At 38.8% G+C, this 26,989-nt stretch overlaps 2 protein-coding genes across 4 annotated transcripts; one reads left to right on the forward strand and one right to left on the reverse strand.

Annotated features, from left to right (window-relative positions):
• Nucleotides 1-727: 727 nt before the first annotated feature.
• On the reverse strand, nt 728-3,069 carry LOC132163916 (uncharacterized). Its single transcript, XM_059574292.1, has 3 exons — nt 2,716-3,069; nt 1,870-2,102; nt 728-1,163 (listed from the first exon to the last, which is right to left on the reverse strand). Exons 1-3 carry the CDS (start codon nt 2,968-2,970, stop codon nt 968-970), a joined length of 684 nt encoding a protein of 227 aa, XP_059430275.1. The 5' UTR covers nt 2,971-3,069; the 3' UTR covers nt 728-967.
• An 807-nt stretch (nt 3,070-3,876) lies between these two features.
• Nucleotides 3,877-25,952, forward strand: LOC132163542 (bifunctional bis(5'-adenosyl)-triphosphatase/adenylylsulfatase FHIT). 3 transcript variants are annotated; one of them, XM_059573860.1, is made up of 7 exons: nt 3,877-4,094; nt 4,206-4,316; nt 7,184-7,330; nt 12,503-12,601; nt 12,712-12,821; nt 13,274-13,365; nt 25,316-25,447. In XM_059573860.1, the coding sequence occupies exons 1-7, from the start codon at nt 3,972-3,974 to the stop codon at nt 25,360-25,362; spliced, it is 729 nt and encodes a 242-aa protein (XP_059429843.1). In that variant the 5' UTR covers nt 3,877-3,971; the 3' UTR covers nt 25,363-25,447. The 3 variants fall into 3 exon arrangements, with proteins under 3 accessions (XP_059429843.1, XP_059429844.1, XP_059429842.1); XM_059573861.1 differs by lacking the exon at nt 25,316-25,447 and having other exon boundaries at nt 3,880-4,094; nt 12,712-12,829; XM_059573859.1 differs by lacking the exons at nt 3,877-4,094; nt 4,206-4,316; nt 7,184-7,330; ... (1 more) ...; nt 12,712-12,821; nt 13,274-13,365 and adding an exon at nt 14,134-14,901 and having other exon boundaries at nt 25,316-25,952.
• The last annotated feature ends 1,037 nt before the right edge of the window (nt 25,953-26,989 follow it).

The raw sequence follows: 26,989 nt of genomic DNA on the forward strand, positions 1-26,989 counted from the left end.
CTTCTCATGACGAAAATTGGTTTGCCTGTTATGACTTATGATGGCAGCTAAACTCTGAGCTATGTTTGATTCAGAGTAAAATATATTTTAGAAAATATTTCTTCCATTTTTTTTAATTTATTTTATTTTATTTTATTTTATGTTTGTACCAACAAAAAAACTAGTAAACGAAAAATAATTTCAGAGTTAACAACAAATTTGTCACTGTAAGGAGGGAATAAGCCATTTTATGAAGCTTGTCTCCCCCTCTTCCCCACCACCCTCTCCCCCAACTACAACACCATCCATCCTTGTAGAGGAATCCAATTGTCCCTACGCCTAGCACTGCCGCCCTCCACCTCTAGGCCGCCATGCCCTTATTCCGTCCCAACCTTCCTTCCCTACGGCAATCACCACCCTCACTAAGAAACCTAACCACCCCTTTCCCAATGCCACCCCTTTTTAATTGTCACCCGCCATCCTCCCCTGTTTAGTTAACCAATAGTTTTCTATTGGTTAACTAAACAATGAAAAATCAATGATTTTTCTCAAAAGTATTTTCGACTAAAAACATTTCCTCCCATCAACCATTTTACATCTAAACAAACTCAACACAATTTTATTTATAAGAGACAAAAATCTTCAATGCTTTTAGTGCAGGCCTCATATTTAGACAGCACTTATAATAACAGAACTTCAAGGATTGACCCAATTTCCAAGAAGCACCACTCCATTCACTTACATAATATTGATTCAACATACACAACGCTAATTTAATCATATTATTTATAATAAACACTCTTCACATTCTCAAATGCAACTCGAAGATCTTACTCCCTGAGCTGTTAACCTTCAAAATTAAATTATGAACTGCCTGCACTATCTTACAAAGTTGTTTGCAAACCTCACCAATTTCAAATTCTAGTTACCAATACAATCCAGATTGATAAGGAAAATAGAGAAGGCTCGGCAGAAAGGGGAAAATGTTTTATACTTTGACCTCCTCTCTCGATCCAGGGGGCAAGAAGGGCTCCCACCATCCAAATTCGTACTTTGGGTAAGGTGCCACCCATTTTTCTGGTTTTTCAAACTCTAGATTGGTAGGATTAGAGGCCAAGGCTTCTTCAGGACTGTCAGCTTCAAAGCTTTCTGATAAAACTCGGTCCAGTCTCAACTTCATGAACCTGCCAAACCAACGATTAGGGGCAAAGATAGATGGTGTGTCAACAAAGACATTGCCTTTATTTCATTCAAGGGTGTGTCGATTATTAATGCAATTGTTTTATCTGTAAATAAAACTGAAAAAGTTATTCAATTTATCATTGCATATCTAATTTGGAAAAATGGAGCCTCCAACTTTCATCAGCAAAATAAATGAAATAAGCTGAGAACAACATGAAATCCATGGATTTGTGTGATAACACTTTTTTCTTCTCTCTATTATTTTCTCTTTTCAAAACAACAACATTAATAAACAATCCAAAATACAAAACACTCAAAACTACAGTCACATTTATGTTACATTAAAACAGTTTTTCAAACAACAAACATCATCTAATAAGCATAAACAAAATTGTCAACTGCCAACCTAACTAGAAGGAAAAAGAAGAAAAAAGGTTTGGATATGCATGCTGGAGATTAGAACCAAATTAATTATCTGGAGTCCAAGGTCTAACACAGGTAAACAAGCTAAGAGCCTACTGTTTCTAGTTTGTAATAGCCCTTGGAAGCACCTCTATATTTCACAAGCATGATAGTGATGCAATTCTGGAAATTTAGCATTGTCAACCATACATGTGGGAGTTTTAGAATAGTACAATAAAAGGTAGCGGAAAGAGAACCAAAAAACATAACTAGAGTTTTCAGGCGTTTGAGCAGTGGGGTTCTTACGTGATCCAGGGACCATTGGTTGAAACCAGAGCGACAGCAGGTCTTCGTAATCTCTTAGTGATGCTAGGGAATTTATCCAAGAACTTGGGTTCAATCACAAGCCAGAAGTCCTGCTCTTTGTTACGCTCTCCATAGAGACGAAGCCGCTCAGATAAGAGCTCCTGGAAATGCTCCTCTTCATCCAGCATGAATTTTGCGTTTGCAACAACAAAATAATATTTGTTGGCTTGTTGCTGAATGGAAAGATAAGCAAGTGAGATTAGAATGCAAAACTAAATGAAAGGCAGCAAAATTAATCACGTGTTGAGGGAGATGGTTTGGTGCTCAGAAGATAAGGTGCTCAACAGATAAGCAGATTGAATTTGGTTTCGGGTAGAGGACTAATCTTTGGTTTAACTTGTGTCGTGAGATAATGAACAATAATTCGTTAAACTAGACACAAACATCAAAAGACTGGCATTTTTAAAGGGTAAATAAATGTAAGTTGCCATCTGAAAAGTTTGCGTTTATCCCTTTTTCTTTTCCTGAGCTTGCCATCTTCGTTTGATGACAAAGGTTGCGTTTTTCCTTTCTTTCTTTCTATTCGATGACAAAGGTTGCATTATAAGCGAGACAGGCAGTGGAAGCGAATAATGCCCAAAAGAGCATATGTTAATTGCAGTTGATGAGGGAGAGAAATTATTGTTGGATCGAGCATTGCGGACGCCACAGCCACATGTATATGTATGAAAAAGCGAGAAACTAGCCAGTAGCGAGCAAGCTGACTAAAAGCTAATAGAGGTATCAATTTATTAACACACGAACTAGTCCATAGATGTATGAGGCAGGATGGGTAGAAGAAGAAACCTTGTCGGCGGAATTGGAGGAACTGAGGTGGTCGGAATCAACGGCGGCGACAGCTGTCTTAACAGAGGAAGAGGAGGAGGAGGAGGAGAAAAAACCCCTGCATTTATTGCAATTACCAAAAGAGCTCCTGCTTCTACTGCCTTTGCCAATAGCAGCAGCACCACCGCCACCACCGTATTGGGTTTGTGTCCGAGTGGGCACGTGAATTACCATGGAAGACCAAGATCCCAGAGTGGGAATCGCCAAACCAAACATATTTATCGTCTTTCTGTTTCAGACGCTCAAGTATTATAGCACTAGAAAAATTACCTACCAAAGGGCCAACAAAGACGACCAATAGGCAGAGACAGGATAACACAGAATCTATCTTATCCAGTCATCTACGTTTTTATTTTTATTTTTTCCTCCCTCTGGCAAATCGACAAATCGTCTACAATTACTTATTGGGCAACTCTTTCTCTGTTCCTCCATCTTTCAACCCCAACCCCAAGGGGCCCTTTCGGTTACTTGGAATTTCTAAACGTTCTCTTCAAATTAATTTTGAATATTATTTTTCATTATTAATGGATAGGGAGAAATTATTTTAGAGTAATGCTAGAAAGACTAGATATTTGCCACGTGTCACCTTTCGATTGGGCTATACACGGATCAACCTTGACGTTTGGCCATTGGCTTTGTTGAAGCATGTCCATGATACACTTTTCAATAAGTATTTGGATACTCTCCAATTAATTTCAACTGAGTGGGGCGAGACAAAATTGTAAAAAAATGACAATTTAATCATTTACTTAAAATGACAATGTAAAATGAAATTTTTTTTAGCCTTCACTTAAAATGCAACATGCAAGGCTCAAGTGGCATTTAAATTTTAATGCTACATGCTATTGGGCCGGGGTAGAGTATGTGACATTCTCACTGATTTTGGTATGGTTCTTCTTAAAATTCCATTGGCAGTTGGATTTTGGAATTCGGTTCAAGTGTAGGAGATGATATGGCGCTGCGTCTCTTTGCAGCCATGTGAGTACCGTTATTGGGCCTTGGCTTGTTAGCCTCTTTGATGGACTAACCAGCTCAAGCCTAAGAGGTGGATTTTCTTTTCTGTGTAGCAGTTTTATAAACTATTTTTTCATTTCATTATTTTATAACTTTGAAAAATGAAAATAAGAGAAAGGAACGAAGATGGAAACAGCAACGAAAGATAAAAAGAAAGAAAGTAGGGGAGGAAAGTTCAATTCCCCTAAATATCCAGGAGTAAAATGGTAAAGCATATGCTGCTGCCGCCGTTGACCTCTCTCTCTTCTAGACCCTACTGGTTCATTACACAGATATCAAGAGGGCTCCGACCAATATCCTCATCCACCAGGTCCACCACCACCAAGGCAAGTAGTATAATCAACGAAGCAGTCAGCTTTATTCTTTTACTGTTTTACGCTGTTTCGTCAACTTCCAATTCAATTTATATAGCATTAATCTGCGAAATGGACTCTCAGATGTCTTCGGAGCACTACACGTTCGGCCCGTACAAGATACGCCATGAGGAAGTATTCTACTCAACCCAGCTTTCGTATGCCTTGGTTAATCTGCGTCCTGTCGTTCCTGGTATATGCCTTCCCACCACTTCTTTGATTTTTATGTAGAAAAAAATATATGTCCCATTTCCCCTCTATTCTCTAAATCTTCCTTGAAAGGTTTGAGAAAACTGTTTTGGTTGATATCCAAAATAGAGCTGTGACTATTGTATTTATATTCAACTGATACAAAATGTTTGTTACAACTGTGATATACAACATTCACATATGAACCTGATAGTCCTACACAGGCTGTACATACTGATAAGTTAAAGAAATTCAAATGACTAACGACATTCTGAAGTAACAAATGGATGAACAATTCAAATGCAGCATCCTCGTATCTGATCTATGTCACAGAGCAGATAGAGGTTGAGTTATCTGCAATTCTCTGTATTTGAACTTCAGTGGATGCTTCGTCTCTGCATGAGCTGGCTTTTATAACTCCCTTGCTGTCCACATCAGATGACATTTTAACACTCTTTCCCTTTTTATCCGCTTCAATCGATTAACTCCTTTTCCAATTAGAGTGGGAAAAAGAGATAAAGAGTCGATGTGCTTGTTTGTTTGTGTTAGTACTCTGGCTTCCAAAGCACGTCTTCCGTGAGGATCTAAACCCAAATACTACTATCTAGGAAATTACTATGAGATAAAGAAGTTGGAAACACCCACTAAACTCCAAGCAAAACACAAGTCAAGGCCATTACTTTGAGTCAAGCGAATGGATATATCAATAAGAGGTGCATCATACAGTGATGTGTGAGAGCATCCCTCCATGGGTAATGCTAGACGGAGGACTAGAGTCCTACTTGTGTCCTCTCAAATTTAATGTGCCTTTTAAAATGACCAATAAATCAAAATTCAATAATGATTATCTTAAATTTAATAATGATTTTAAAAGCCGTATTATATTTGGGAGGACACAAGGACAACTCTAGTTCTTCTTTTAGCATTACTCTCACTCCACAGTGCCGTCAATCTTCAATAAGATTCTTATCTGAAAATGCTGCATAGACAATACTAGCAACTAGAATAACGTTCAGTAGGATGCTTATCAGAATTGTCTGAGCATTTAAATTCTTCTGAAATTTACTTCTCCTAGTTTTCAATGTGTAATTGGGTCAATCTTTCAGTTCATTTCACTCAAAAAGAACCCCTTAGTACTAATGCTCTCTCTTCTCCCATGCGTAGCTTGATGAATCGTTCATAGTGATTGGTAGTAAGTCAAACCCTTATATAATTGATAATCCCCAAAACAATAGAATTGTGTGTATGTGATAGAACTCTGTGTGAATGCGTGCATGCATGCGAGAGTTCATGTGTATGTGTTTGTGTGAGCACCAAGCTATTTTTTGGTAAATATTAGGGAAACGAATTTTCAATCTCCAAATTAGGTTCTCTTCTTCAATCGTATGGATTTATTGGTTTCCTTCTCTAAATATACAATTGTGATTTATACAGGATTTATTGCTTCCTGCAAAATTTTGGTTTTTTTCTTTTTCACTTCCAGTGGGTCCTCTCTCCATACTTACATGTGTTTTACCTGGTATCTATTTAGATAAGGTTAATTTACTAATGATGGAATAGTCCTGAACTTGGTTGAATATGTACAAATGTTATGAGGAAAAGCTGTTTTAGCATTTAAAAATGGGGATGTAGGATAGGTTCCAAAGATCCTCCTCATTCTGGTTTCATCTGACACACCCATCCCTAGTGTGTTTTTTCTTCTTAATATCTCTTTTGTCCCTCCTTGTCAGTCTAATTGTTATTAATGAACAATACTTTTTTAGCTTATAACTTGTCCAAGTGGTTTTTGCCCCATTTTATCCATTGCTTATTTTGAAAATATATAATGCTATTCTCTCCTGTTATCTCATGGATTATTTTTGGTTAATTGCTTTTGCATTGTTCTTATGTTTCCTTGCTCAAATACTCACTTTTTTTTCCCATTGTGATTTGTTTTTCTCTTTTCCTTTGCAGGTCATATCCTTTCCTTCGCAACATTAGAATTTTATGTTGGGATTGATTCAATCATTGTTTAATGTTCATGAATGGATTTAGATTAGGTAAATTACTTGTAGTGCATTTATTTTGTTTGGAAAATAAGGCACAGCCATGCTGGATTTAAAGCAATATGTTGTCATGTGCTGTTCTGCTATAAATGCATTTAAGGATGGGATATGCAAACCATTGTTCTCCTGCACAATGGTTTCAACAAATTTATATACATAAGGGGGTTGTCTTCAGATTTTTTTTTTTTTTTTTTTTTCTGAAACATTTAATGTGACTGCCATTGCATGTACACTGATCAATATGAACTGCAGGATTTTAGAAGAAAACGCTGCCACCACTCTTTATCTTGATTTTCAGGTCCCTACGGGGCTGCTTTAAACTCGGTTGGGTAGAATTTTTCCATTCTCTAGCATGTACACTTAGCTGCTCAAAATAAAGTTTATTGTCTTCCATATATGAGTTGGCGCAAGTACTAGTGGCAATAGTGGAGCATATGGTTCAATGTACATCTGTTGCTATAGGATATTGACCAGATTCCTTGGGCACTCCCTACCAGTACACTATCTATGATTTATCATAGGCACACATGTACACAGAGGGAACTAGATATTTCATTTTGGGGTGATTAGACTGCACTGATAATTTTTTTTTGGGGGGGTGGGGGTGGTGCTGGATCCGTCCATGCATTTACGTGCATCTGCATCCTTACAGTGCTGGCAGACCAGCATCACCAACTATTATGCATGTTGACTTTGTACATGCTGATATGCCTCCAGAATTAAGATCAAGATTCTTTCATGTCAATGTATTTGGAATTTTAATCTACTTCTTCCGGATTTATAATCTTACAATGGTTCAATATTCAAAGGTTGACTTAACATTATGTACATGTGCTTGTCTGCCCAAGGCGTGAAGTTAAGCGCTTTGTTGATCTCACTGCTGATGAGATTAGTGATTTGTGGCTCACAGCACAGAAAGTTGGCAGTCAGCTTGAGCACTACCACAAAGCATCATCTCTCACATTTACTATCCAAGTAAGACAATTGCTAGTAGCATTGGTGCATTTATTTGTATTTGAATATTATCTATTCTTTCTCTTTCATGTCTCTTTTGATAGTGTTGGTTTTTTGCAACACAATGTGTCAGAATGTTTAACAGTACATTCTGCCCGCCATTTTGTCCTTATCAAAAATTGTGAAACATGTATGCTTGTGCTCACCATTATGTTTTCCTCATGTGGCCTGAATAGAATCATTCCACCTCTAGATTTCTTTAGTTTTTTTTGTTTGTTGAAGAAATTCACTTAAGCCCCTTGAAACTTACTCCCCTCTGGCACTTATACTTCCAAACTTTAAAAGTGATGCTCCACTCCCTCACTTCGTTATAGTCAACACCCTCCATCAACATTTTCCGTCAAATTGGACGGATAACATGTCATGAGCACCACTTTTTTAACTTAAACTTCCCAAAATGCCCTTAAACAGTATTTTTTTAAAAAAAATTAAAATAACGTAAAGAAAAACAGAAGGGTGATTGAACCACCCTTTCCATTTTCGGGGGTGGTTCAGGCTGTGGGAGTAGTCGGCCACCCCCTTTCCATTTTCGAGGGTGGCCGAACCACCCCTATAGCACCATCCCTTGTTTTATTTTCTAGCGTGGCCCTTTAGTTTCTATTTTTCAGTTATTATTATTTTAATAGTTTTTAGGGGCAATTTCAGCAAAAAGGGTTTTTTGGGGAGTTTTGTTGAAAGAAACCATGTGTGGGTGACGTGACACAATTTCCATGCAATTTGATGGAAAATGTCGACGGAGGGTGTTAACCATAACAAAATTGGTTGGAGTTATGTGTTGGTGGGAGAAGCCATGGTGTATTGGGGGAGATTTTAATGTCATTTGTTATCTGAGTGAGAGATCAGGAGATACTGTATGTCCCCAGCTATGAGGAAGTTTTTAGATTTCATATTTGAACTGGGGCTCATGGATATCCGTCTTGTGGACGGGAAATTCACTTGGTCTAATAATCGTGATGATTGGTGTTGGTTAAGAATTGATAGACTTTTACTTTCTGTAGATTTGGAAGAACAATTTTCGGATGTAGTTCAGAGGAGACTTCCTTGACTCTTGTTGGATCATTTTACATTGATGCTAGATTGTGGGGTTTCAAGTAGGAGAACTAGGTATTTCAAGTTTGAAAATATGTGGCTAAAGTATGTGGGTCTGGCGTCCCACATCGCTTGGGGATGGGAATGTGCTTACATGTATACTTGCACCTTTCTTGACAATGAACCTATCAGAACTCTGCAGTTAAGCGTACTTCTGCGAGAGTAGTACCTGGATGTATAACCTCTTAGGAAGTCTGATTTGGGGGAACCAAAAGCGGACGATATTGTGTCATTGGAGTGGGGTGTTACAAATTATATCAGAGTCATTCTCCAGCTTGAGATGGGAGGAGCGTGCACAAGCCCATGAGGGTCGCCAGTGAGGATGCTGGGTCCCAAGAGGGGGTGATTGTGGTGTCCCACATTGCCTGAGGATGAGAATGTGCTTAAATGTATACTTGCACCATTCTTGACAACAACACGTTTTAAAGCCGTGATGATGGAAGTCTTATTAGTTTTATGGTTCTTGCAATGATCCAGTAAAAAACACTAGCCACATATGCGCTATTACCTCACAAGAATTAGTCAATTTGGAGTTTTCCTAGAATCACTTACAAAGCATAGTTTCACCTAGTAAGTAATGTGAGGATTAACACTTATGATTGTCTTCATAAACCATTCATTCTATGTTGGTTACTCATCTTCCTAATGTGGGACTAGAGTGTTACAATTCCCTAAGTTTTGTTTTGGCGAGTAAGTTGAAAGCTTTGATAGCTTATTTGAAGAAATGGAATGAAGATATATTTGGCAATGTAAGGAAGCATAAAAATGATTTAATGGATGGTATTCGAGAACTTAATGTCAGTGTAGAAGGGAGAACATCAATTGAGGAGGAATGGGTGAAAAAGGAGGACCTTGCGAGGGAGCCAAAGAGATTGCTTCTTTACGAAGAAGTGAGTTGAAGGAAGAAATGTAGGGTTCTTTAGTTGAGAGAGGGAGATAAAAATACAAATTTCTTTTATCAGTTGTCGAATTCAAATAGAAGAAATAACACTGTGGATTCATTAATTGTGAATGGCTCTTAACTCTAAGGGGTTGGCTCAAGTGGTAAGGGTCTTGGTTTTGGTGGCAATTCCATAAAGTCTAAGGTTTGAATCCCTTTGGGTGCAAACAATTCTTTAGGGTCAGTCCGTCGGCAAAGCTGGATTATTACCTGACTCATGTGGAAGGGGAGCTTTGCACGGGTCCGAGGTTTACCCGACAAGATGGGTACACAAAGGGGCCATACCTTGAAGGGTTTCCTTGTCATAAAAAAAAAAAAAAAAAAAAATTGTGAATGGCTCTTTATCTTCAGATCCTACAAAAATAAGGGAGCACATTGTGCAATAATACGCATTTGTATTCAAAACAATATAGTTGGAGGCCAAAGTTGGATGGTCTTTCTTTCATTCCATTGGCGACGAGGAGGGCTCTTGGTTGGAAAGAGAAAGAAGATTTTGAGGTGGTCGAAACATTGAATGGTGATAAGGCTTTGGGTCCTGATTTATTTATTTATTTTTAATTTTTTTTTTCTAGATTTGTTAGGTGGCCCTTAAATAGGTGGTCAAGGGAGTTTTGAGAAGAGCTTTATCGCTACTTTCATTTCTCTAATTCCAAATAAATCTAATGCCGTGGATATTAAAGAGTTTCGTCCTATTAGTTTAGTGGGTGGTGTTTATAAATTATAACTAAGGTGCTAGCGAATAGATTGAAACATGTGCTGGAGAAGATCATCTCAAATTCGCAGAATGCGTTTATTAAGGGGAGACAGATTATGGATTCAGTTTTGGTTGCAAATGAGTGTAGTATTGACAGTCGAATAAAATTACAGGTTCCTAGCTTGTTGTGCAAATCGGATATGGGGAAGGCATATGACCATGTGAATTGGGAGTTCTTGTTGTATTTGTTGAAGAGAAGTGGTTTTGGAGAGAAATGGGGGTTGCGGATTGCATTTTGTTTATCTATGGTGCGATTTTCCTTTTTAATAAATGGAGCTTCCTCTAGTTTCTTAGGTGATTCTCGTGGTTTTAGATTGGGGGACCCATTATCTCTTTTTCTTTTTGTAGTTGTTATGGAGGCTTTGATGAAGATGATGTCAGCTACAGTAAACATGTGTCTTTTATCTTCTTTTTTGTTGTGTCTCATCTTTTATTTGCAGATGACACATTAATCTTTTGGGAAGCTAATTGTGAACATCTTTGTAATTTCCGATGTCTACTTTTATGCTTCGTAGCGATATTGGAGCTAAAGATTAATTTATCGAAATCAGAGATAATTCCATTTGGTAAGGTGGAAGATGTAGAAAGTTTGGCAAGTATTATGGGGTGTAGGGTGGCTTTGTTAACAATGAAATACTTGGGTCTTCCTTTGGGTGCACCATGTAAGTCCATTTCAATATGGAGCGACATTGTAGAAAAAATGGAAAGACAGTTGGCTGGTTGGAAGATGCTCTATTTAATAGGCTTGAGAAATTCAATGAGACTTTTTATGGGGAGGAATTAATGAGGAGCTTAAGTTCCATATAGTTAATTGGTCAAAGATATGTTTTCTAAAGCAAACTGGTAGATTGAGGGTGAGAAACTTGATTCGATTTAATCAAGCATTGCTAGGTAAGTGGTTATGGCATTACACAACAGAGTGGGAGGCTTTGTGGAGATTGGTGGTGGAAACAAAAAATGATTGTATGGGTGGATGTTGGTGTTCTAAGTAGGTAGAGGGACCTTTATCTTTTGTTAGATATGTACATGATTGAGAGGTCAATTTGGTGATTGCATTTTATGATTTGTTGTATTCCTGCAGATTAAGACAAAGTGGTGAGGATTGTATTTGGTGGGTTCCTATTAAGAAGGGAAAGTTTGAAGTAAAGTTGTTTTATCAGGTATTATCTAGTTCAATGGGTTTACCTTTTTCTTGGAAGAGTATTTGGAGAGCCTATGTTCCATCGAGAGTGAGTTTCTTTGTGTGGAAGGCGGCTCTTGGAAAGATTATGACTTTGGACAATCTGAGGAAGAAAAAGTAATTGTGGTGGAATGGTTTGCATTTGTAAAAAGAGCGGAGAATCTATAGATTATCTTCTTTTCCATTGTGAAGTGGTAAAAGAATTATGGAATGTGATTTTTTGCCTTTTTGGTGTAGAATGGGTTATGTCTGGACGGGTAATAGAGTTACTAGATTGTTGGCAAGGTCAGTTGGGAAGTCGGTCAGTTTTAGCTGTTTGGAGGACGTTCACTCTATGCTTAATGTGGAACATATGGACAGAGTGGAATGCAAGATGTTTTGAAGATTGTGAGATGGTGGTGGAAGAGCTCAAGAACATCTTGGTCAAAACGCTTAATATTTTGACAGGGGTGTATAATTGTTCTTATTTTTTCTAATTTTTTTGAATTTGTGGATTTTTGTTCTTTTTTTCACATTTAGTAGGGGGTTATCTCTTGTATATATTATGTGTACTAGGGTTGTGTCCTTCTCAGCTTATTAATGGAATGCATTATTTTATTTAAAAAAAAAGAAAAGAAAAGGAAATGGAATGATAGTTGGAGGGGGTCAAATGTCACTTTTTGAAGTTAGTAGGTTTAAGTGCCATAGGGGTGTAAGTTTGGGGCTAACTGTATTTTTTCCTGTTTTGTTTTTCCTTCTTTGTTCTTCTTGTTCCTCATTCCACTGGAGATCCTGGACTAGAAGCGTTGGTTGACCATGTGATTACTTGACTTCTTATGAGCATCTACTAGATCTTTGTTTACTACTCAAGAATGCACATAACGCTCAAGCCATCTTGGTGCTGTTGATTGCTTCTTCAAAATCTGTTTGTGTAAGACACAACTTCGTATGATGATGACTTTTAGTTAAGATCTTATATGGCCTTAGATGTTCAAACCTTTTTCAGTTTCCAATTGTTCGGTAATTCAGTTTCATGCTGTCCCCTGCTTTATATGCATGAAACTTTGTGATGTTTGTGGACGGACTGTTAATGTTCTTTTTCATGTTTCCCTACCTGCAATCACCATTGCTGACGTAATGATGTATTATTTGTGTATTGAAACTAAGTGCATGATCTTTGTTTAAACTTAGGATGGGCCCCAGTCGGGACAGACAGTACCCCATGTTCACATCCATATCCTGCCACGGAAAGGCGGTGACTTTGAGAGGAATGACGAGATATATGATGCTGTAAGATGGAAACTTGCTTCACTGCTTACTCTTGATTCTTATGCTTTAACCTTCGCTTGAATGCTTACCTTTTTGTCTGCTTATTATTATTATTATTATTCATGGTTTAGATAAATGAAAATGAGAAAGATTTGAAGCAAAAGCTTGACTTAGATGAGGAAAGAAGGGACAGAAGCCTTGAGGAGATGTCACAAGAGGCAGATGAATTAAGAAAGCTCATGTAAATATGTCAGTCTCGACTTAGTCATTTTTCTTCTATGGGCCCAGGTCGGTGGACTTGAAAAATATCTTTATTTGAAGAACTTATATGATGCCTACCTCGAAAAGCGGGATCACATTCAACTTATCAAAAATAAAAAAATAAAAAAAATGACAGTCTCGACTTGCAGTGCAATGTGCGTGTTTGAAATTTTCTAGGTTTTCTCCAATCTGGTTTGCAATAATTGTAATCTTTGCCAGATAGACTTTGATGTTCACTATTACTTATCCAACAAAAACAACAAAATTTTATGCATCAATATTGTGGTAACTTCCATTGGACTTTTTAATTTTTTTAATTTTTTATTATGATGGATGAAGATCGAGATGCCTTTGCATATAAGATGATATAATTTTCTTCTAGTTGCCATTTATGGAGATTTGATGCTGTTACCTTTTTTTTTGTTTTTTTAGTGATTTGTGTTTTCGCATCGGTCACAACTACAGCTCTTGGCCTCAGACTCGGTGGTTTAGCGGGGCTCTATGCCACGTCTCGAGAAATTTTGGTCAGCCACTCGTCTCTTGATATTCAAGTTTCCATTTTGCATTTTGTTGCACTGGTGCGAATGAAGGACTAGAGGCCAGAAAGAGGCTGCCCTCGGTCTGGTTGAGCAATAGTAGTTCAATCCATAAATAATATCATTCATTACCATCTATTGTGTGGTGGTATTGGTATGGCATCAATTATATATATTATTTTTTTTTTTCTAATGTATGGCATCAATTATTTACAAATTAATAGTTTAGTGTGCATATGGTGCGCCAGATGCACAGGGACTCGATGTGAATGTGATCCCGCTTTTCTAGGCAGGCATCATATAAGTTCTTAAAATAAAGATATTTTTCAAGTCCACGGACCTGGGCCCATAGAAGAAAAATGACTCAAATCTAATAAATGGGAATTATCGTCTTATATGAACAACAAAAAATAAATTCTGCATTGAAAAAAAGTTGATATTGGGATAGGTTGAAAAAAAGTAAAAATAAAAATAGATAAATAAAATAATATAGGGAGAATTGCTTCTTTTTTTGTTGATCTTTGACCAGTAGTTCTCAAATGCATTTTTTATTTCTACATATTTTAACAATAATATTATTTTTTTAAAGTCCACGATAAATGTAGATTGATAGACCCTTCAGCCTAGACTTTATTGTCTTTGTTTATGGTGGGTAGGAATTTATTATTATTTTGTTATTTTTTATGTATAGATGAGGTAGACCCTCATTTTCTATTGGTAGGTAGGGATTTAGAGACACGCATCACGCTTGGATAGGAAACCTGTTCGGTTAAAGTTAAAAAGCATGTAAAAAGGAGATTGGCGGTCCCTCCGTGCGTCCTTTGTTGCTGCTTCCTTCGGTCCTTGCGTTGCCCGAGCGCGGCGGCTGAGTAAATAAACGAGTAGCTTAGAAAATTAATATATATATAGTAGCAAATAAAGAAAACACTTTTTTCTTTTCTCAAGGAATATCGCTACACTGGGAATCCGAGATCGCCGATCTATTGTGTTTTTCTTTCCTTAGAGATAAAGTAATTAAATTTTAGTTTCAATGGCAAAATTGGTTTGAGAAGAAATTGCGTCGTAAAGACCAAAAAAACCATGTGGAGGCGATTGTGGATTAGTAGCGGTGCAGTGAAGCAGAGCGTGTCGGCGGTTTTCAGCCAAGTCAATGGGAGGAAGAGGAAGCCTCGTGCTCATCATATTTTGGGACTGAGGGCTATTATTCCTGCATCATCATCATCATTAGTATGGCTGAGGGATCTATCGTCGTCGTCGTCTTGTGCCGACTCAAACTCTGGCAGTGGCAATAGCATTTCATTCGCGGAGGCGAAGAGGCTAATGAGACTGGTGAACGTGGAGGCGCTGAAGACGAAGCTTGGTATGGAGGGGAAGGAGGTGATCGGATACTCGGAGCTTCTCGAAGCCTGCGAGAGCATGGGCGTGGCCAGATCCCCCGAGGAGGCCGCTGCTTTCGCCCGAGTCCTTGACGAGGCCGGTGTCGTCCTTCTCTTCCGCGACAAGGTCTACCTTCATCCCGATAAAGTAAGCTCTTTTCTTTCGTTGCTTCCCTAGCCAATCTTAATACTTTCTTTTGCTCTTGTGGGTTTTGCTTCTTTTCTTTTCCTGCTTTCTGTTTTCCATCAACATCCTCCCTTTTAGGAAAGGAAAGGGTTTGGATTTGGAACAAATCATCGCATATTCCAATTTGATGTTATCGTTCCCTTCTCCAACTCATGTACCAGTATATGGCCTCTGGTATTTAATCTTTGCCTAATTTTTTATTTATTGATATCATCCCAAACTTTACTAGATTTCCTTACATCGATTGGTGACGTTTGAAGTGTTGTTTTTTCATTCTTAGTCTACCTTTTCCTCTGACTGCATGTACAAGTTTTATTTCCTTACTGGGTGCGTTAAGGGTGGGTTCAATTGGTTGGAGCAGAGGCTGCGCCCTCTTGGTCAGACTGAGATTTTGGAAGATCCCTTTGTTCTTACCTTGGCTTAGTAGGGTGGAAATCAGTGATAAGACCTTGCAGCTTCTTCCTTTGTTTTCATCAGTCCTTCATTATGCATTATGAGACACATTTTCTTTCTATCGTTTATTACTATTTTATTTGCTGTTAGAGGCTTCATCTACAATACATACAGTCACATATACGTAACAGGAAAGTACTTTTGTAGTTAAGGACTTCTGTTTTTGTGGGGATTGCCTTTGAATAAAATCATTGCTTGTCGGCTAACACGTAATACTCTATCTTCTTAGCTTTGTATAGGCCAAAATTTATATGAAATTATGTTTGTCATTTATTTGAAATTACATTTTATTATTATTATTAGGGAAAATGTATAATAAATCCCTGAGTCAACCCTTCAAAATTTTAATCTCCTTAAGTTTTTTTTTTTTTCGAAAATTTAGTCCTGGGTCAATTGAAATGACAATAAAATCCTTGCCGTTAGGGCAACTCAAAACATACCGTTTTACTCCATTAAAATATTAATTTTTTATTAATTTAATTAAAAAAATTAAATCTAAAAAAAAAAAAAAAAAAATTGAAGGGTGGCTAGGGGTGGTGCTGCCACCCCTGGCCACCACCCAACCTCTATGGGGTGGCCGCGAGCCACCCCAGGGGGGTTTGTCCACCCATGGGGTAGCTCGCGGCCACCCTATGGGGGATTTGGGGGTGGCCTGTAGGCCACCTCAAAACCCATGGGGTGGCCGCGAGCCACCCCATAGGGTTGGGCGATGGCCACCCTTCAATTTTTTTTTTTTAATTAAATTAATAAAAAAATTAATATTTTAATGGGGCAAAACGATGCGTTTTGAGTTGCCCTAACGTCTCTTAAAAAATTTTAACAGTAGGGATTTTATTGTCATTTTAATTGACCCAAAGACTAAATTTTCGAAAAAAAAAAATTAAGGAGATTAAAATTTTGAAGGGCTGACTCAGGGATTTATTATACATTTTCCCTTATTATTATTATTTTTATAAATAATGTATATTCATTCAAAGAGCATATGGGCGCAATCCAATACACATGAAGAATACAAGAGAACCCATAGAGAAAGAAGAACATAAATCTAAAACTCAGAGAAAGTAGAAACAAGCGAAATATCCCATGCCACTTTCCATGTAAATTGAGTATGTAGCACCAGCTTCTTCAAATCGAGCAAGCAAACTAGTTTCACGATCGTCAAAGCTTTGGGCATTCCGCTCCCACCAAAGATACCACATGAACATAAGGGGGCCATGCTCCATAAATGCAACATTGTACGATTTTCAAATTGTCCCCTCCAACATCCCAAATACTCACTCACACTGGGAGGCATAAACCAAACAACACTAAAAAGCTAAAGAATCACACTCCAGATCTCTATTGCAACCTCACAATGAAGTAATAAGTGCTCAATGGATTCTCCACTATTCTTACAAAGAACAACACCATTCAAGCACAATAATAGTCCTTGCATGTAAGTTATCCAAGGTTAAGATTTTTTCTAGAGTTGCTGTCCACACAAAGAAGGCCACTCATGGGGGAATCTTAACTTTTTTTTTTAATTTTAATTTTAATTTTAATTTTTTTTATGTCGTTTAACCTTTTCAAGGCAGGGCCCTTCGGACCCACCCTTGCAGAGTAAACCCCGGTCCCCGTGCACCGCACCCTCAAAAGTTTTCCTACATGAAACTGGTTAAATCGTTGGCTTTTCACTAGGGAGTGTGACCCCAAAGGATTGTTTGCACCCATTAGGTGTTGAACCTTGGACCTTGAAGGGATGATACCTCAAGACCAAGGCCTCTACCACTTGGGCCAACCCTTTGGGGTTAATCTTAACTTTCCAACTACTCGTCCAAGAAATGTGGACTATACAGGAGTAGACAATACTTGATAATACGACTTCACTTCAAAGGACTTCCTTTTCAATGGGATCCAGCATATTTTATCCTTGTCTCCATACCTTACTTTTTGGGAGTACAATAACTCAAAAAATCGAGCGACCTCATCCATTTCCAAATCTTGCACCGGTCGAGTAAACAAGATACTCCAATGGATGATACCATTATTAATTTGCATATTCTCCTCTACCCACACATCCTTTCCACATGAAATAGTGAGCAATTCCAGAAAGTAGACCTTTAAAGGTAGTTCCCCACACCACACATCATGCCGAAACAACACTTTAGAATCATTACCTACCTCATAACGCGCAAAGCCAGCCCACCCCTTCCGGATAAATTTCCACACACCCACTCCATATGGTCCCCCTACCTCCTTGGAACACCAACCACCCCTTGTACTATCATATTTGATGCCCACCAACTTCCTCCACAAAGCATCCATTTCCGTAGCAAACCTCCATAACCACTTGTCCAGATGAAACTTGAATTCTTAGGAGTACATATCTTTGACCAATTCACCAGATGAAACTTGAATTCGTCGCCAATGCCACCCCAAAGAAAGTCCCTTTGAAGTTTTTCCAAACGATTAGCCACTCCCACTGAAATAGGGAAAAGTGGCAAATAATATGTGGGTAAGTTAGAGAGTGTTTTGATCAATGTTAACCTACCACCCTTTGATAAATACAACCTATTCCAACCCGCCAATCTATTCTCTATCTTCTCAATAATGCTACTCCAAATAGTTGACACCTTATAATGAGCACCCAAAGGAAGACCCAAATACTTTATCTGCAACGAAGCCACACCACACCCTAGGATGCTAGCCACGCTCGCCACATCACATACATCGCCTACTGGAACAATCTCAGACTTAAACAAATTAATTTTCAGCCCGATGTCGCTTCAAAACAAAGCAACAAACACCTCAAATTTCTGAATTGTTCAACACTAGGCTCACAAAAAAGTAACATGTCATCTGAAAGACACTATCATTTCCTCCTGATTTCTCGAACCCACAGAGAACCCATACAGAAGACCTTTCTCCACTGTTGCAGACATCATCCTACTAAATGCCTCTACCACCACCACAAACAATAAAGGAGACAAAGAGATCCCCTCTGTTGTAATCTTCTTGAGTTGCTAAAAAACCCCGAAGGCGACCCATTTATTATAATGGAAAATCAGACTGTAGAAATGCAATGATTTATCCATCCTTGCCATCTTGCCCCAAAAACCACATCTCTCTAGGAAATGTAATAGAAATTCCCTATTCACATGATCATATGCCTTTGCTTGGTCCAATTTACGTAACACACTCGGTACCCCAACGCGAAGCCGACTATCCAGAAATTCATTTACCACCTAAACAAAATACAGAATTTGTCCCCCCTTGACAAACGCATTTTGAGACTGTCATACAATCTTCCCCAAAACTAACGTCAACCTATTTGCCAAAGCCTTTGAAATAATTTTGCATACCTCACCTACTAAGGTGATTGGGCGAAAATCCTTAAATCTCCACCGTTCCAGCTTTCTTTGGAATAAGCAAGACAAAAGTAGCATTAAGACTCTTCTCAAATTTGCCACGACTGTAAAATTCCTAAAAAACTGCCATAATGTCAACCTTAACCACCTCCCAACACTTTTGGAAAAATGCCATAGTAAATCCATCAGGTCCAGACGCCTTGTCTCCATTGAAATTCCTCACCACCTTCCACACTTCACCTTCCTCAAACTCTCTTTCCTTCCAAATTCTCTCCTCATCATCAATGGAACTAACAGAAAGATCATCCACCTTTGGTCGCCACTGATATTGTTCACAATACATTTTTTTATAAATATTCACAATGTGATCTTGAATAACTGCCGACTCCTCAGTCATATTCCCATCCACCATTAAGGATCAATCGAATTGTTCCTCTTGTTCAAGTTTGCCAAACAATGGAAGAACTTCTTATTGTTGTCTCCCTCTTTTTTTTTTTTGTAAGTAATAATGTTATATATCAAAAGCGCAGAGGGGCGCAACCCATATACTTGGAAAGTATATAAAAAGAGAGCGCCTAAGAGGGAGAGAAATGAATGAGGAAGTCAGAAAAAACAATTACTAAAGGAGCTAGCCAAGCGGCGGCCGTCCAAGAGTAAAGAGTAAAGAAGAAAAGATGAGTCGGTCCCTCTATAGTCCTAGTAGAGTCCTCAAAACATCTAGCATTTTTATTTTTTGATAACGTAGGAGAACTTTACTCAGATTAATTGCACGTCTCAAACGCATACTGTACAACAATCCTCACCATTAATCAAACTTCTACGGGTAACTAATCCCACCCACCAGAACCAGTTACCAAGTAATCCAGGAGCTTTCACCCCTGACGGGCTAAACAGTTTACCTCATCCCAGGAGGCCACATCTAGCATTTCTTTCAATCCATATACACCACATAAGACATAGAGGGATCATCTTCCATACTACCGCGTTTCGAGCACATCCTCCCAACCACCAGCAATCGAACAAATCCCTCACTCTACAAGGCATAACCCAATGCAACCCAAACCGACTAAAAATAGTATGCCAAAGGGTTCTTGCGGTTTCACAGTGGAGAAGAAGATCTACTGACTCTCCTGTCTTCTTGCACATATAACACCACTCCACCACCACAAGGTTCCTCTTACGCAAATTATCATGAGTCAAAATTTTGCCTAGGGCCGCGGTCCACCCGAAAAAAGCCACTCGCACAGGTACCTTTGTGCGCCAAATACTCTTCCAAGGAAACACCTTATGGTCAAAATTAGACAAGGCCTTGAAGAGCGACTTAACCTCGAACTTGCCTTTCTTAGACAAGGCCCAGCAAATACGATCCACTGTACCTATAGGGATCTTGCAAGAGTACAACCGATCAAAAAAAGGAGCAACCAAATCCACCTCCTAGTCCTGAACGGGACGCACAAAAATGACATTCCACTCTACAACCCCATTCCTCCAAGTAAAATTATCATTCACCCAAGCTTCTTTGTGTCTAGCGATGCTGAACAAAGACGGGAAGTCTTGCTCCAAAGAATTTTCCCCACACCAAATATCATGCCAGAAACGAACTTTCGACCCCACCCCCACCTCAAATCGAATGCCTTTGGCAAAGGAACTCCAACCTTGTCGAATATGCTTCCATAATCCCATACCATGAGAACCCGAAACCTCCTTCGTGCACCACCCACCTTCCTAGTCTTCATACTTAGCTTTGATAACCTTGAACCAAAGAGCTTTACTCTCATACGCATATCTCCAAAGCCATTTCTCCAAGAGAGCTTTATTAAACTGATGCAACTTTTGAATGCCAAGACCACCATAGTGCAGGGGACGACAAACTTGGTTCCAATTTACAAGATGCACCTTAGGCTCATCTCCCATCCCTCCCCACAAGAAGTAAGTCGGTAGATTAGACAACGTACTCTTGATAAGAATTAAACGGCCTCCTTTAGAAAGGTACATCCTCTTCCAACCTGCCATTTGATGCTCCATCTTCTCAATCACATCATTCCACATAACCGTATCCTTATACGGCACCCCAAGAGGGAGACCCAAATACTTCATAGGCAAATCGGCAACACTACACCCAAGGCTATTGGCCAACACCCCAATGTACTCCACCTCTCCAATAGCCACAATTTTAGACTTTCCAAGATTAACTCTCAGACCCGAAACAGCTTCAAAACATATCAAAATGAGACGCACATACTGGATTTGCTCGAGAGAAGCCTCACAAAAAATCAAAGTATCATCAGCAAATAAAGAGTGAGAAACCACCAACTCCGAGAAAACCCTATCTCCCACTGAGAAACCTGTCAAAAGTCATTGGTCAACCGTCGCATTCACCATCTTACTCAAGGCCTCCATAACAAGCACAAAAAGTAACGGAGAGAAGGGATCCCCTTGCCGAATTCCCCTCGAACTGTTAAAGAACCCTTCCGGAGATCCATTCACTAGAATGGAAAATCTTACTAACGTAATACACCATTCTATCCAAGCCTTCCACCTCTCCCTCTTTCAACAACAATGCCATTGATTTCTGTCTCTAGCTCACTTCTTCGAGATAGAGATCCCTCTCTAAATTTATAGAATACTCTTCTCGCTTAAGATGTTCATCTACAGCTAGTGATCTCCTCTTTGCTATCATATCCAGCTCACAAATGCCCGCCTCCATCTCCTTCTTCCACTTCCCTACATTCTCATATGTTAGAAGAGTTATTAGGGTTAGTAAGTTATTAGGGTTTGAGGGTAGTTTGGTCATTATGATGTTTCCCTAATCTTATATATTAGGATGTTTGTATTAGGTTAAGAATAAGCTGAATAATGCAACAGCCTCCTCTTCTCCCTCTAATCTTCTTGCTATAAACCTATTAACATATCTAATCAAGAGGAGTTCCCTTGGAAGAGCATCTGGAGTACTAAGGCACCGCAGCGAATGGCTTTTTTTGGGTGGACTGCGGCCCTAGGCAAGATTCTGACTCATGATACGCTACGCAAGAGGAACATAGTGGTAGTGGAGTGGTGCTGTATGTGCAAGAAGACTAGAGAGTCAGTTGATCATCTTCTTCTCCACTGTGAGCTCGCAAGAGCTCTTTGGCACATGATTTTCAAGCGGTTTGAGTTGCATTGGGTCATGCCTTGTGGCGTGAGGGCCTTGTTTGATAGCTGGTGGTCGGGAGGGCGTTCTCGAAGTGCGGTTGTGTGGAAGATGATCCCTCTGTGTCTTATGTGGTGTATTTGGAATGAAAGAAATGCTAGATGTTTTGATAATTCCACTAGGACCATAGAGGAATTGACTCATTTTTTCTTCTTTACTCTTTACTTTTGGACGGCCGCTTGGCTAGCTCCTTTAGTGATTAGTTTTTCGGATTTTCTTTTTCATTTCTCTCCCTCTTAGGCGCTCTCTGTGTATACTTCCCGTGTATATGGGTTGCGCCCCTTTGCGCTTTTTATAACATCATTACTTATCAAAAAAAAAAAATAAACCTATTAACATAGTATCAGAGCCTTAGGGTTTAAATCCTTGTTCCTTTGTTTGTAGTCTTAGTTTTTCACTGTTTTTTGTTTTGTTTTGGTGAGTGTTCTTCTGGTGGCAGCACCACCTATGTGGGCTTAGAGCCCACACACAGGTAGTGCCTTGAAAGATGTTGTACCTGAAAAAAAATAAAAAAATAAGGTTTGCCATGTGCTTTCATGGTGGTTTTTGTGGTGTTTCCTACTAGTTTTCTAAGTTTATGGTATTTTCTGTGATGTTTGGTGCCATCTGTGGTGGTCTGTGGTGGTTGGTATAAGGTAGCTGGCGTGTTGCAGTGGCCATCGGAAAAAAAAAAAAAAAAAAAAAAAAAAATCTGTTTGTGTCGGCGTGGTTTGTGTTGTTGAAAAGTTGCTCTATGGTCATCTCGATTGATTCTGTGGCTGCTATGTTTGGAGTTGCCGGTGTATTCTGTCTGTTGCGGGCGAAGGTTCCTGTTTGATTTTTCAACAGTATTTCGACTTGATTTTGGTGCCTTCGGCATGTTCTGCATGTATCTTGCTAGTTCCGACGAGACTCGTTGGTTGATCACGTGAAATGTTATCGTTATTAGTTGTCGAGATTTGACCGACCTTGTGTTTTGCAGTGAGATTCGACCAGCCTTGGTGTTTTGAGGTGGTTTTTGACCCATTGTTGTTTACTGGTGAGATTCTACCGGCCTTGGTGTTTTTTGGTGAGATCCGACCCGCCTTGGTTTTGTGCAGTGAGATCCGATCTACCCTTGGTGTTTTGCAGTGAGATCCGACCGGCCTTGGTGTTTTGCGATGGGTTATGACCGGTCCTTGTTGTTTTCCGGCATATCCTACTGGCCTTGGTGTTTTTCGGCAAGATCCGACCGTCTGTTGCAGTTTCCGATAGTTTCCGACCAATGTTGAAGTTTTAGCAAATTTTCTTGTTATTTTTATGGGTCTTTGTATTGTGTGCTCCAAGCTATTCCAACTTGAGGGGGAGTGTCAAAGTGTGTTTTTATATGTGTTTTTCGTTTGCTTATGTTTTTCAAGCTGGATTTATATGATTTATTAGGGTTAGTAAGTTATTAGGGTTTGAGGGTAGTTTGGTCATTATGATATATCCCTAATCTTATATATTAGGATGTTTGTATTAGGTTAAGAATAAGCTGAATAATACAACGGCCTCCTCTTCTCCTCTAATCTTCTTGCTACAAACCTATTAACACCATATCCCTCCTGTCACTTCTCAAGGTGTTCAACTTTTGTTCCAACAAATAACTTGAGGTAATAGGAATGTACTTGTGTAGTTAAGGACTTCTGCTTTTTTGGGCATTGCCTACATGTAATACTGTATCTTTCTTAGCTTTATACAGGGCCACAATTTATGTGAAATTATATGCTTGTTGTTCATTTGATTAGAAAGATAGAAAAATTGGGCTTCATTTAAAGTTGAGCTTGATGTATTTCACTTAATTAAAATCTTTCAATGTTGATTTGTATGACTCACTTCCTATTTGAACTTACTAATTTGTAAAATTTTATTTGTACCACTCACTTCCTAATTTACGGGCTTTCTGAAATCAAATGGGACCATGTGTATATGTGTACATGTATAGTAGGCAGAGTCATGAGAATATAAGGAAGGATGGAAGGTTGCTTTGGTTCTGGGTCTTATGTTTTGCAACTGAACCAAGGTTTCTGTGGTTCCAAAAATGCCCAAAACAACCCAACCAGACCCCGAGCAGCATACCAATATTTGGGCTTTCAGGCAGGCCGCAGCCTACATCAAATTGGTATTAGGATGGGCTTTACCCTTACTGCAACATAGTTGTTCCGCTCCAAAGTTTGGGGTATGTTTGGAGCTATATCTGAAGGTTCTTTAGCAGAGAAGAGCTCTTGTTAAAGCTGTGAATCTAGCTTAGCACTAGAAGGTCGTTTTTAGTTTCCTAGAGATAAGTTGTAACGATCCAAGGAAAATCTGTAGCCACATTTGCATTATGATCCCAAAATGACTAGTCAATTTTGGAGTTTTCCTAGAATTCCTTATAAACCCCAATTTCACCTAATAACTTGACTATGTGGGACTTAGTACTCATAACTATCTTTATAAATCACCCACTCTATGTAAGCTATTCCTCATCTTCCCAAAATATGTGACCGGGGTGTTACAAAATTATTGATGAACTACCAAGCAGTGTTTGACACCTGTTTTGGTCTCCTAGTAGGCATACACTGCTTTTGCCTAGTCCAGAATATTTTCTTGTGCTACCTCTTTTTCTGATTGACACCAGTCTGGAGTTAGTCTTGATGTATTGGTGTAATACATACAAGGGTTTTGCATATTGAGTGCTACCTGTAGCTTGAGCTTCTGAGCTACAGACTATGCTTGTCTCCTACAAAAGGGGATTAAAATTGTTTGTCAAATTGAATACACGTTTCCAGGTTGCTGGTTTAACCATAACCTGTGTGAGCCAGAAGCAGCTTGAATTGTCAACTTTCAGGTGTTTGCTCCTTTTTCTTATTAGCAGGTTTGATAGGAACTCACGATAAATGGAATAGAAGTAGATAGATCTTGATAGATAGTGAACTCCAATTAAGGGTTGGAGACAAACCACAAGCTAGGCAAATGTTTGATTACAATCTTCAATACCCCCCAACCAGCCTTTCGACCCATGTCTTATACTAGACTTGCGAACATACTACTCATGTAACACAACCACCCATAACACATACTGACACATAACACATAACTACCCACTAACATAACTTGACAACTGAATACTAACTATTCATGTAGCACTAACGAAAACAAGGATAACAACTACCCACTAGGATACTACACCCCATGTCCTTGACTTTCTTCCAGGAACTACTCCATGATTTTCGCTATCAAGGTCCCTATTGTGGGTGTGGATTTTGAAAAAGAAATGGATTTAGGATTTGAGCAAGTGATAAGGGTTTTGTCAACATGCATTTTAGTTAGCTATATTTAATGCCATGTATTATTAAGCCTCCATATCATAAACTGGTGCTACTCCACCTCATCCTTATTTGTTCAGGTGGTGGATCTGGTCAGAAGAGCGGTGCCCCTTGCTCTGACTTCTGAAGATGACCCCGTGAGGGATGAGTTAAAGAAGCTGCAGGAGAAGAAGGAAGATATTGATGTGCTGGCACATAAGCAGGTACGGCGCATCCTCTGGTCTGGGCTAGGGTTTGCTGTGGTACAGGTTGGGCTCTTCTTCCGTCTTACATTCTGGGAATTTTCATGGGACGTAATGGAACCCATTGCTTTTTTCGCCACAACCACTGGCATAGTCATAGGTTATGCCTACTTTCTATTTACTTCAAGAGACCCCACTTACCAAGACCTGTTTAAGAGACTGTTTCTCTCAAGGCAGAGGAAGCTGTTTCAGAAGCAAAATTTTGATATTGAAAGATTCAAAGAGTTACAAAAAAAATGCAAAACTCCACTTGATGCCACTGCCCCTATTAAAAATAGGGTGGGACTGGAACTGGAACTAGAGGATGCTATACATAGGGACTAACATTTTCTGGGGGGTTTGTTGATATCTTTGGAGTTTATTCTCTGTAATCTGGCCCCTCCTGTTTTCACGTATGTAGGGGACCAACATTTTATACTCTCTGTTCTAAGAGAGGATCGAGGCAGATAGTCAGTATTGAACGTCTTTTTTTTTTTTTTGTGCGTGGTTGGGTAATTACTCAATGGCGTTGCATCCTCTACATTCTTTTTGTCAATCCACGGCCTTAAATATTGATGATCTTGATTTCTGTCGCGTTCACGAGCCCAATGCCATTGATAGAATTGTTTTTTAAAATGCTTAGAATTTACAACCGCAAGTAGAAATTTGTTCAGACCATTGGTATTAACTCTTTAACAGTCTTGAACCAAAAAAAAAAAGGGGTGTTCAAGCGGATCAGTTATAACCAACCCACCAACCGATAATCAATTATAACTAATAACCGCTAACCGATTTGGTAGTCGGTTATTAAAAACCGTTAACCGACTAGGGCGGTTATGGTTAGAGGTTTTTGGGAGTAGGGAGTTCCTTTCTTTATATAGGGTTTAAATATTTATTATATTTATATTTGCTTTGCTTCCATTTGGTTTGTATTTTGTATCATGTATCCAGATTTGGGATTTGTCTTTTTAATTTTTTTCATTTGAATTTGGATTAATGGATGTGGGCTATGTTTTTTTAGCCATGTTTTTGGGCTAGAATTTATTTGGCCATGTTTTTTTTCTTTTTCTTTTTTTTCATCTTTTTTTGGAACATTTTGGCCTTAAACCCTTAAAATAAAACCAAAAAATAGAAAATTAAATGCCCAAAACACTTAAAAAGCTCAAAAGCTCATTTAAAAAATAAAGTAGTTATAACCGCGCGATTATTGGATTGAATAACCGTTAACCATCTTTTATAAAATAAGCGATAACTGCCTAGGCCCAATAACCGCTCAAGTCGGTTGTGGTTATAGCCAATAACCGAGGTTATAACTGTTTGAACACCCCTAGAAAAAAGGGGTTAAATACATTTTTGCCCCTTGTGATTTAACAACTTTATTTTTTGCCCTTTTAAGGTTTAATTTTGATCATAGGAAGTATCTCGGGTATACATAAAGACGGAGATGGTACATTCGTTTAACTTCTATTCAAAATTTGACAAAAATCAACACCCCTAAAAACTCGACAATAAAAAAATAATTTTATTTTTAAA

The sequence above is a fragment of the Corylus avellana genome, chromosome ca10, assembly GCF_901000735.1.
Source record: "Corylus avellana chromosome ca10, CavTom2PMs-1.0".
Classification (NCBI taxonomy): Eukaryota; Viridiplantae; Streptophyta; class Magnoliopsida; order Fagales; family Betulaceae; genus Corylus; species Corylus avellana.